At 61.7% G+C, this 12231-nt stretch overlaps 1 protein-coding gene across 1 annotated transcript in view; it reads right to left on the bottom strand.

The window, feature by feature from the left end:
• Positions 1 to 8363, bottom strand: part of IRAG2 (inositol 1,4,5-triphosphate receptor associated 2) — a 36252-nt gene extending 27889 nt beyond the window's left edge. The window contains 14 exon segments of the mRNA XM_075342721.1: positions 1532 to 1672; positions 3206 to 3308; positions 3379 to 3443; positions 3796 to 3855; positions 4048 to 4104; positions 4207 to 4284; positions 4369 to 4419; positions 4505 to 4622; positions 5491 to 5649; positions 6417 to 6498; positions 7140 to 7207; positions 7347 to 7527; positions 7608 to 7718; positions 7802 to 8363. Coding sequence (XP_075198836.1) covers positions 1532 to 1672; positions 3206 to 3308; positions 3379 to 3443; positions 3796 to 3855; positions 4048 to 4104; positions 4207 to 4284; positions 4369 to 4419; positions 4505 to 4622; positions 5491 to 5649; positions 6417 to 6498; positions 7140 to 7207; positions 7347 to 7527; positions 7608 to 7718; positions 7802 to 8363 — 1836 coding nt within the window.
• Between the last annotated feature and the right edge of the window lie 3868 nt (positions 8364 to 12231).

Raw genomic sequence — 12231 nt, 5'->3', positions numbered from 1 at the left:
CAACCGGCCGTCGCCAACACTCTCGCCTTCCCAACCGGCCGTCGCCAACACTCTCGCCTTCCCAACCGGCCGTCGCCAACACTCTCGCCTTCCCAACCGGCCGTCGCCAACACTCTCGCCTTCCCAACCGGCCGTCGCCAACACTCTCGCCTTCCCAACCGGCCGTCGCCAACACTCTCGCCTTCCCAACCGGCCGTCGCCAACACTCTCGCCTTCCCAACCGGCCGTCGCCAACACTCTCGCCTTCCCAACCGGCCGTCGCCAACACTCTCGCCTTCCCAACCGGCCGTCGCCAACACTCTCGCCTTCCCAACCGGCCGTCGCCAACACTCTCGCCTTCCCAACCGGCCGTCGCCAACACTCTCGCCTTCCCAACCGGCCGTCGCCAACACTCTCGCCTTCCCAACCGGCCGTCGCCAACACTCTCGCCTTCCCAACCGGCCGTCGCCAACACTCTCGCCTTCCCAACCGGCCGTCGCCAACACTCTCGCCTTCCCAACCGGCCGTCGCCAACACTCTCGCCTTCCCAACCGGCCGTCGCCAACACTCTCGCCTTCCCAACCGGCCGTCGCCAACACTCTCGCCTTCCCAACCGGCCGTCGCCAACACTCTCGCCTTCCCAACCGGCCGTCGCCAACACTCTCGCCTTCCCAACCGGCCGTCGCCAACACTCTCGCCTTCCCAACCGGCCGTCGCCAACACTCTCGCCTTCCCAACCGGCCGTCGCCAACACTCTCGCCTTCCCAACCGGCCGTCGCCAACACTCTCGCCTTCCCAACCGGCCGTCGCCAACACTCTCGCCTTCCCAACCGGCCGTCGCCAACACTCTCGCCTTCCCAACCGGCCGTCGCCAACACTCTCGCCTTCCCAACCGGCCGTCGCCAACACTCTCGCCTTCCCAACCGGCCGTCGCCAACACTCTCGCCTTCCCAACCGGCCGTCGCCAACACTCTCGCCTTCCCAACCGGCCGTCGCCAACACTCTCGCCTTCCCAACCGGCCGTCGCCAACACTCTCGCCTTCCCAACCGGCCGTCGCCAACACTCTCGCCTTCCCAACCGGCCGTCGCCAACACTCTCGCCTTCCCAACCGGCCGTCGCCAACACTCTCGCCTTCCCAACCGGCCGTCGCCAACACTCTCGCCTTCCCAACCGGCCGTCGCCAACACTCTCGCCTTCCCAACCGGCCGTCGCCAACACTCTCGCCTTCCCAACCGGCCGTCGCCAACACTCTCGCCTTCCCAACCGGCCGTCGCCAACACTCTCGCCTTCCCAACCGGCCGTCGCCAACACTCTCGCCTTCCCAACCGGCCGTCGCCAACACTCTCGCCTTCCCAACCGGCCGTCGCCAACACTCTCGCCTTCCCAACCGGCCGTCGCCAACACTCTCGCCTTCCCAACCGGCCGTCGCCAACACTCTCGCCTTGCCAACCGCGCGTCGACAACACTCTCCCCTCTCCCGCCCAACCACACATCGCTGACACTCTCCTCCCTCACCTAATCTGACACTCTCCACCCCGCTGCTGCCCTTACCAGGCCATGGAGAATAGTCTTGAACTCTGAGCCCATTTGTTCATGTCCGGGTTCTTGAAGCAACAACAAAACCTCCCTATCCAAAGTGACGTCAAGAGAAGACGCTCGTCCAGCGGAGCAAAGCCAGTCCGGTGTAGAAACCTGAGCACAAGAGGGGAGCAAGGGGGGTGAAAATCAGCCAAAACAGACCTAGAAAAAGTCTGAAGGCTCGCTCCTGAGCCCATTATAAAACCATCAGGTCTTATAGGATCTTATGTATCTCTGTATACAGGGAGCTCCCCCTAGTGGTGGCTGCAGACAGGATGTTATCATGTATCTCTGTATACAGGGAGCTCCCCCTAGTGGTGACTGCAGACAGGATCTTATCATGTATCTCTGTATACAGGGAGCTCCCCCTAGTGGTGACTGCAGACAGGATCTTATGTATCTCTGTATACAGGGAGCTCCCCCTAGTGGTGGCTGCAGACAGGATCTTATCATGTATCTCTGTATACAGGGAGCTCCCCCTAGTGGTGGCTGCAGACAGGATCTTATCATGCATCTCTGTATACAGGGAGCTCCCCCTAGTGGTGACTGCAGACAGGATCTTATCATGTATCTCTGTATACAGGGAACTCCCCCTAGTGGTGACTGCAGACAGGATCTTATGTATCTGTGTATACAGGGAGCTCCCCCTAGTGGTGGCTGCAGACAGGATCTTATCATGTATCTCTGTATACAGTAAGCTCCCCCTAGTGGTGGCTGCAGACAGGATCTTATGTATCTCTGTATACAGGGAGCTCCCCCTAGTGGTGGCTGCAGACAGGATCTTATCATGTATCTCTGTATACAGGGAGCTCCCCCTAGTGGTGACTATACACAGATACATGATAAGATCCTGTCTGCAGCCACCACTAGGGGGAGCTCCCTGTATACAGAGATACATGGTAAGATTCTGTCTGCAGCCACCACTAGGGGGAGCTCCCTGTATACACAGATACATGATAAGATCCTGTCTGCACAGGGAGCTCCCCCTAGTGGTGGCTGCAGACAGAATCTTACCATGTATCTCTGTATACAGGGAGCTCCCCCTAGTGGTGGCTGCAGACAGGATCTTATCATGGATCTCTGTATACAGGGAGCTCCCCCTAGTGGTGGCTGCAGACAGGATCTTATCATGTATCTCTGTATACAGGGAGCTCCCTCTAGTGGTGACTGCAGACAGGATCTTATGCATCTCTGTATACAGGGAGCTCCCCCTAGTGGTGACTGCAGACAGGAGCTTATGTATCTCTGTATACAGTGAGCTCCCCTTAGTGGTGACTGCAGACAGGAGCTTATGTATCTCTGTATACAGGGAGCTCCCCCTAGTGGTGGCTGCAGACAGGATCTTATGTATCTCTGTATACAGGGAGCTCCCCCTAGTGGTGGCTGCAGACAGGATCTTATGTATCTCTGTATACAGGGAGCTCCCCCTAGTGGTGGCTGCAGACAGGATCTTATGTATCTCTATACAGGGGGCTCTCCCTAGTGGTGGCTGCAGACATTTTGATTGACATTTATAGACCAAGATCAGAGCAGAGATAGATGGAGACAGTCCGGTGTGAGCTTGCGCTGAGCAGTTTGGCCAGACTGATGACCCGAGCGCCTGATTTGTAGGCGTGATCAGTCCCATTAAACACACGCGTCGATCACCTCTAGTGAGTGTTGCGCGTACTCCAGCTCCGTGTGCAGCGAGCTCAGACCGCCCCCGAGGACCCGGCTCAGCTTGTAGGTGATCGGGGAGTTTATCCCGTTCCTGGAACAGATGCAGAGTTATTGCGGCCGTAGGAGCACGGTCACATCGGGGATATTCGCGGTGGACTCACGAGAGGAGCTCCTGCTCCATCTGACGCAGACTGCTCTCCAGTTTACTCTTCTCAATTCTCAAATTCTGGGGAACAAACAAAAACCCAAAACCTGAAAAGAGTGAATTTAAAGAAGAAGTTCCACCATAGCATCTTTTGGCAAATCTAACACTTCCAGAAATAGCAATGGCCATACTGTGCGCTCTGCAGGGGCGTGTCCTACAAATCCCTCCCATATGTGAACCAATCAGAAGTGAGGGCACAGGGGACACGCCCCCGCAGATCTTACTAATTAGGATTACTCTACCACCTCAATAATTACAGGGTCTCTACATTGTAGGGAGCCATACAGGGACCCGCCACAGTCGGGGTGGGTGGAGGTCGTCTTTAAGAACCCTTCCCTTCTATATTTACACCCGTATATGAATCGGATTTTACCTCGATGACTGAGCTGTACTCAATGAGCGCAGACTTCATTTCTTCTATATGAAGATCCTTCTGTAATAAAGAGGAGGCAGCGGTGGAAACAATGGCTGACACACTGTACCGGACCCTCAGCTGTGATATGGATCAGGACAGCCATAAGCTCAAACTACAAATTCTACAGAGTTAAAACAAAGTATCCCAGAAGTTTGCAGAACATCAGAGCCCCCCCCCAGCCCTTTAAGGACCCCCCAGCCCATCACTGACCACCAGGAGCTCAGAGTGCTTCTTCTGCAGCGCGTTCTCAAAATCCGTCTGCTGCGACTGGAGGGAAAAGATGGAGAAAGGGGAAAAGTGACGAATCCGGCAGGATATTAATGGGGGTGAGGAGGGTCCGGGCAGAGGCGGGGGGGGGGGGGCCGGTACCTGGAGCGCGGCAGCTTTATCTGTGACTTGTGACCAGGCCTGTCTGACCTCCTCAGCCTCCAGGAGGCAGTGCCGATTCTGTGAGTGAAGAAATGACAGCGTGTAACCGCGGCTGATCATTCTGGCCGCGGACTCTCCGGTGTCCGCGCCGCAGGCACCAACCTCCTCCTGCAGGGAACTGATCTGGTGAATCAGCGACACATTCTCTTTTCCCTACAAAACACAAACAAATACACAAAAGTCACATTAAATCACCGGCAATGCCCCCCCCCCCCCGTAACAGTGGAGCCCGGATTACCATCTGCTTGTTCTGGGCGGCCAGCTTGGACTTGGACTCCTCCAGCGCCGCCAGGTTCAGCTTTAAATCCTCAATTTCAACTTTCATGCTCCGCACTACGGTGATGGACTGCTGCGCACTGCAACACGGGGAGGATAGAAGAGAAACAAGCCTGAGCAGCATGGGGAGGCAGTCTGCTGTAAAGCAACCAAACAAGCCTGAGCAGCATGGAGAGGCAGTCTGCTGTACAGCAGGAAAACAAGCCTGAGCAGCATGGGGAGGCAGTCTGCTGTACAGCAGGAAAACAAGCCTGAGCGGAATGAAGAGGCAGTCTGCTGTACAGGATACAACAAGCCTGAGCATCGTGGAGAGGCAGTCTGCTGTACAGCAGCCACAGCAAGCCTGAGCAGCGTGGAGAGGCAGTCTGCTATACAGGAGACAACACAAGTCACAGCAGCATGGAGAGGCAGTCTGCTGTACTCAGTCAGCACCTCCATCTGCAGAAAACAGGAACATCAGCCCGGACATTACCTCTGCAGCCGGGCCCGCACACCATTACCTCTGCAGCCGGGCCCGCACACCATTACCTCTGCAGCCGGGCCCGCACACCATTACCTCTGCAGCCGGGCCCGCACACCATTACCTCTGCAGCCGGGCCCGCACACCATTACCTCTGCAGCCGGGCCCGCACACCATTACCTCTGCAGCCGGGCCCGCACACCATTACCTCTGCAGCCGGGCCCGCACACCATTACCTCTGCAGCCGGGCCCGCACACCATTACCTCTGCAGCCGGGCCCGCACACCATTACCTCTGCAGCCGGGCCCGCACACCATTACCTCTGAAGCCGGGCCCGCACACCATTACCTCTGAAGCCGGGCCCGCACACCATTACCTCTGCAGCCGGGCCCGCACACCATTACCTCTGCAGCTGGGCCCGCACACCATTACCTCTGCAGCTGGGCCCGCACACCATTACCTCTGAAGCCGGGCCCGCACACCATTACCTCTGCAGCTGGGCCCGCAGCTCCTCGTTCTCCTCCAGGAGCCGATGATTAGACTCCTCCTGAGCTTCGATGGCCGCCTTCACCTTACTGTGCTGCTCCTGCAGCTTCTGATTATTGTACTGCAGATCAGCGATGCAGGTGATGAGGTCCGAGGTGTCACTGAGGAAAGAGGCAGTGAGGTCACAACTAGTCACATACTCCAGAGCTGCACTCACTATTCTGCTGGTGCAGTCACTGTGTACATACATTACTGATCCTAAGTTACCTAATGTATTATCCTCCAGAGCTGCACTCACTATTCTGCTGGTGCAGTCACTGTGTACATACATTACATGATCCTGAGTTACCTCCTGTATTATACTCCAGAGCAGCGCTCACTATTCTGACAGGGGTTGGTAGTTTTTGCACCTCTGCAGTTTGGGGTGAGGAGCTTTGTGCAGACAATGAACTCTGAATGATCCGGACTGTGGCAGATTGTAGGAGGTCGTCTGGTTATTTAGTGAATGCTGCTCTGGAGGAGATGTTATTGTGAACCTGTTCTATAATTCAGCTGAAATCCTCAAGCAGGGAAGTGACAGGAGGCTCCTCTGAGGATTTATTTGTGGATCTGCTGCTATGACTTTCTACGTGCACATTGCCCCCTGCTGGACAGCCCGTGCTCTGCAGCATCAGACTCCAGGCTGCCGGCTCCTACCTGCACCGACACATGGGAACAGAGTCTCAGCTGTTTATTCCTCAGTATTGGAGTCTCCTGCTCCGGACTCTGTCCGGTCTCTGCGTTTTACCCCTTCACTAGTAAATTCGGGTAGACCCCGGCAGAACGGGCTCATCCTGGGCCGGGACCCCCTTATTGCACCATATTTCCCCCGGGTGGGGGCAGTGACTGCTCCTTCCCTGGATTTTATCATTTGCCGGGCGTCACTCACAGGTCTGCTCTGGACACGTCTCCGCCGAAAGCCTCTAAACTCCCAGATGTCGCGTTCATGGTGGAGCCGGAAATCCTGCGGACTGGACCCGGAACATCATTAATCCACAGAACAGTCACAGGGTAGAAACAACGTGTGGCACAGGGGGCCCCCGGCGACTGAAAGCCAGAGCGGCACAGGGGGCCCCCGGCGACTGAAAGCCAGAGCGGCACAGGGGGGCCCCGGCGACTGAAAGCCAGAGCGGCACAGGGGGGCCCCGGCGACTGAAAGCCAGAGCGGCACAGGGGGGCCCCGGCGACTGAAAGCCAGAGCGGCACAGGGGGGCCCCGGCGACTGAAAGCCAGAGCGGCACAGGGGGGCCCCGGCGACTGAAAGCCAGAGCGGCACAGGGGGGCCCCGGCGACTGAAAGCCAGAGCGGCACAGGGGGGCCCCGGCGACTGAAAGCCAGAGCGGCACAGGGGGGCCCCGGCGACTGAAAGCCAGAGCGGCACAGGGGGGCCCCGGCGACTGAAAGCCAGAGCGGCACAGGGGGGCCCCGGCGACTGAAAGCCAGAGCGGAACCGTACCGAGTGTACGCAGTGATGGCGAGCAGGAGTGGCGCAGTACGCTGGGTTGAGCGGATGTAGTGATGGAGAGCTGGAGTGGCGCAGTAGCGGGCTTGACCGGTTGTAGTGACCGGGTGCGGTGCAGTGTTGGGTAAGATTGGCTTGATAATTTCTCACCGGCCAGGAGACTCTCGCGCAGTTTCACCATGGAGTCTTCTGCCAATTCCTTGGACTTGTTTTCGGCTCTGTAAGAAGTAAACCCGACAGTGAAGATGCCGACGATGCCCCACGCCGGTCAGACGACGGCGCGACGATGCCCCCCGCCGGTCAGACGACGGCGCGACGATGCCCCCCGCCGGTCAGACGACGGCGCCGCTTGCTCACCCGTTGTTCCTGCAGTCGTCCACCCACTCCTTCATGATGGCGTGGTAGGTGTCCAGGTCCATGGAGATGTCCCTCCGCTCGGGGTCCAGCATGTGGCACAGCTCGCTCAGCCCGCTGTCTTCAGAGCCGCGGCTGGTGGTGTACTGCAGGTAATCCACGATCTTGGACACCGCCACTTTACCTACCATAGAGAAAGGGCTGAATTGGCGCAAGTGACTCCCAGCACAATGTGGCGGTTTGGCTGCGCGACCCATCCCCCACCTCGGTGCTCCGTGTCACACGCATAGAAGATGCTGTTCAACAAGTCCTCCTCGCAGATGAGGCTGACCTCCGAGGCCGCCTCCGACCTCTGCTCCGGCCTCCGCCTGAGACCTGAAGGACGACATGCAGGTGTGACTGCTGACATGCAGGCAGGTTGTCAGCCCCGCCCCCGGTGTGACCGCACTGACCGCTACCTGTGCTCTCGCTCATGGACAGTCTCTTCACCACCGGAGACCTCAGCGTGAACTGGTCGGATTTCCGGGTGTAGTAGACGTTGGGGTCGGAGGGGAGGATCCGGTCCTCCAGGATGACGCCTTTACACTCCGCTCCGGGGAGGACGGACTGGAACCTGAAGTGGGTGTCGCGGGGTCCGACCAGGGGGGTGGAGCAGCTCGCCGAGCCGCCGCTAGACCACGGCTTCTTACTCTGCTCCGCTGCGCAGGCGGAGTACAGCGCGGAGCTGAAAGGGGAGCCGCAGCCCGCCACCTGCTGCACCGCGGGGGAGAACAAGGCGCCGCTCCCCGGGCTGGAGAAGCTGACCAGGGTCTTGCTGGTGTTCTTCATGGCCCGGTTCTTCAGAACCTCCTCCAGGTTCTTCTTGGTGCTGGACTGGGGGCTGTCGAAATTCCGGGACTGGAACTTGGGGATCTGGAGATACTGGCCGGGCTCCTGGTCTCGCAGCTCGATGGTTTTGATCTTGCGCCGGATGCTGTCCACCGGGTTGTGGCGCTTGGTGGCCGAGCCGGACTCCGCCATCTTTACTGCTAATCACCTACAGGAGGAAACCGGGACAAACCGTTATAAAGACGCGAGGAGGCGCCAATAATAGAGGGTAACAAGGTCCTCCCCCAGCCCAGAAAGCCAGTCACATGAGTGCAACTGAAAGCCGGCTCCTTCCTCCTCCAGCGCCAGCCCAGAAAGCCAGTCACATGAGTGCAACTGAAAGCCGGCTCCTTCCTCCCCCAGCGCCAGCCCAGAAAGCCAGTCACATGAGTGCAACTAAAAGCCGGCTCCCTCCTCCTCCAGCGCCAGCCCAGAAAGCCAGTCACATGGATACAACTGAAAGCCGGCTCCTTCCTCCTCCAGCCCAGAAAGCCAGTCACATGAGTGCAACTAAAAGCCGGCTCCTTCCTCCTCCAGCGCCAGCCCAGAAAGCCAGTCACATGAGTACAACTGAAAGCCGGCTCCTTCCTCCTCCAGCGCCAGCCCAGAAAGCCAGTCACATGAGTACAACTGAAAGCCGGCTCCTTCCTCCCCCAGCGCCAGCCCAGAAAGCCAGTCACATGAGTGCAACTGAAAGCCGGCTCCTTCCTCCCCCAGCGCTCCTCATCCTCAATCCACAGGAGAGGCGGTCTTCAGTGAGCGGAGACCCCCGGCCCCGAGAGGACACATGGTGCCCAGAAGGTTCTATGGAGAAGAGGAACTTCAGAATCATTTACAGCCCCCGACGCCTCTACCCCATTGGGCCCAGACGCCCCCACCCCTCCAGACCCAGGCGTCTCCACCCCAACACCCCTACCCTGCCAGACCCAGGCATCTCCACCCCAACACCCCTACCCTGCCAGACCCAGGCATCTCCACCCCAACACCCCTACCCTGCCAGACCCAGGCATCTCCACCCCAACAACCCCCACCCTGCCAGACCCAGGGGCCCCCCCCACCCTGCCAGACCCAGGCGTCTCCACCCCAACACCCCCCACCCTGCCAGACCCAGGCGTCTCCACCCCAACAACCCCCACCCTGCCAGACCCAGGCGCCCCCCCACCCTGCCAGACCCAGGCGTCTCCACCTCAACACCCCCTACCCTGCCAGACCCAGGCATCTCCACCCCAACAACCCCCACCCTGCCAGACCCAGGCGCCCCCCCACCGTGCCAGACCCAGGAGTCTCCACCCCAACACCCCCCACCCTGCCAGACCCAGGCGTCTCCACCCCAACACCCCCCACCCTGCCAGACCCAGGCGTCTCCACCCCAACACCCCCCACCCTGCCAGACCCAGGCGTCTCCACCCCAACACCCCCACCCTGCCAGACCCAGGCATCGCCACCCCAACACCCCCCACCCTGCCAGACCCAGGCGTCTCCACCCCAACACCCCCCACCCTACCAGACCCAGGCGCCCCCCCACCAACACCCCCCCACCCTACCAGACCCAGGCGCCCCCCCACCCTGCCAGACCCAGGCGTCTCCACCCCAACACCCCCCACCCTGCCAGACCCAGGCGTCTCCACCCCAACACCCCCCACCCTGCCAGACCCAGGCATCGCCACCCCAACACCCCCCACCCTGCCAGACCCAGGCGTCTCCACCCCAACACCCCCCACCCTGCCAGACCCAGGCATCGCCACCCCAACACCCCCCACCCTGCCAGACCCAGGCGTCTCCACCCCAACACCCCCCACCCCGCCAGACCCAGGCATCTCCACCCTGCCAGACCCAGGCGTCTCCACCCCAACACCCACCACACTGCCAGATCCAGACACCTCCTACCCCAACACCCCCCACCGCGCCAGACCCAGGCGTCTCCACCCCAACACCCCCCACCGCGCCAGACCCAGGCGTCTCCACCCCAACACCCTGCCAGACCCAGGCGTCTCCACCCCAACACCCCCCACCCTGCCAGACCCAGGCGTCTCCACCCCAACACCCCCCACCCTGCCAGACCCAGGCGTCTCCACCCCAACACCCTGCCAGACCCAGACGTCTCCACCCAACACCCCCCACCCTGCCAGACCCAGGCGTCTCCACCCCAACACCCCCAACCCTGCCAGACCCAGGCGTCTCCACCCCAACACCCCCCAACCCTGCCAGACCCAGGCGTCTCCACCCCAACACCCCCCACCCTGCCAGACCCAGGCGTCTCCACCCCAACACCCTGCCAGACCCAGGCGTCTCCACCCCAACACCCTGCCAGACCCAGGCGTCTCCACCCCAACACCCCCCACCCTGCCAGACCCAGGCGTCTCCACCCCAACACCCCCCCACCCTGCCAGACCCAGGCGTCTCCACCCCAACACCCCCACCCTGCCAGACCCAGGCGTCTCCACCCCAACACCCCCCAACCCTGCCAGACCCAGGCGTCTCCACCCCAACACCCCCCCCACCCTGCCAGACCCAGGCGTCTCCACCCCAACACCCCCCACCCTGCCAGACCCAGGCGTCTCCACCCCAACACCCCCCACCCTGCCAGACCCAGGCGTCTCCACCCCAACACCCCCACCCCGCCAGACCCAGACACCTCCTACCCCAACACCCCCCACCCCGCCAGACCCAGGCACCCCCCACCCTGCCAGACCCAGGTGTCTCCTACCCCAACACCCCCCCAACCCTGCCAGACCCAGGCGTCTCCACCCCAACACCCCCCACCCTGCCAGACCCAGGCGTCTCCACCCCAACACCCCCACCCTGCCAGAACCCAGGCGTCTCCACCCCAACACCCTGCCAGACCCAGGCGTCTCCACCCCAACACCCTGCCAGACCCAGGCGTCTCCACCCCAACACCCCTGCCAGACCCAGGCGTCTCCACCCCAACACCCTTGCCAGACCCAGGCGTCTCCACCCCAACACCCCCCACCCTGCCAGACCCAGGCGTCTCCACCCCAACACCCCCCAACCCTGCCAGACCCAGGCGTCTCCACCCCAACACCCCCCACCCTGCCAGACCCAGGCGTCTCCACCCCAACACCCCCCACCCTGCCAGACCCAGGCGTCTCCACCCCAACACCCCCCACCCCGCCAGACCCAGGCACCCCCCCACCCTGCCAGACCCAGGTGTCTCCTACCCCAACACCCCCCACCCAGCAGACCCAGACACCTCCTACCCCAACACCTCCCCCACCCCGCCAGACCCAGACCACCTCCTACCCCAACACCCCCCACCCGCCAGACCCAGACACCTCCTACCCCAACACCCCCCACCCCGCCAGACCCAGACACCTCCTACCCCAACACCCACCTACCCCGCCAGACCGGACACACCTCCTACCCCAACACCCCCCACCCCGCCAGACCCAGACACCTCCTACCCCAACACCCCCCACCCCCCACCCCGCCGCCAGACCCAGACACCTCCTACCCCAACACCCCCTCACCCCGTCAGACCCAGGCACCCCCCACCCCGCCAGACCCAGGCGTCTCCTACCCCAACACCCCCCACCCAGCCAGACCCAGACACCTCCTACCCCAACACCCCCCCACCCCGCCAGACCCAGACACCTCCTACCCCAACACCCCCCACCCCGCCAGACCCAGACACCTCCTACCCCAACACCCCCCACCCCGCCAGACCCAGGCACCTCCTACCCCAACACCCCCCACCCCGCCAGACCCAGGCACCTCCTACCCCAACACCCCCCACCCTGCCAGACCCAGGCACCCCCCACCCCTGCCAGACCCAGGCGCCCCCCACCCCGCCAGACCCAGGCGTCTCCTACCCCAACACCCCTCCCACCCAGCCAGACCCAGACACCTCCTACCCCAACACCCCCCACCCCGCCAGACCCAGGCGCCCCCACCCCGATAGACCCAGGCGCCCCCACCCCGCCAGACCCAGGCGCCCCCCACCCCGCCAGACCCAGACACCTCCTACCCCAACACCCCCCACCCCCCACCCCGCCAGACCCAG

Source organism: Anomaloglossus baeobatrachus, chromosome 4 (assembly GCF_048569485.1).
Source record: "Anomaloglossus baeobatrachus isolate aAnoBae1 chromosome 4, aAnoBae1.hap1, whole genome shotgun sequence".
Lineage (NCBI taxonomy): Eukaryota > Metazoa > Chordata > Amphibia > Anura > Aromobatidae > Anomaloglossus > Anomaloglossus baeobatrachus.
The sequence above is the reverse complement of the archived record's forward strand: the minus strand, read 5'-3'. Positions and strand labels throughout refer to the sequence as shown.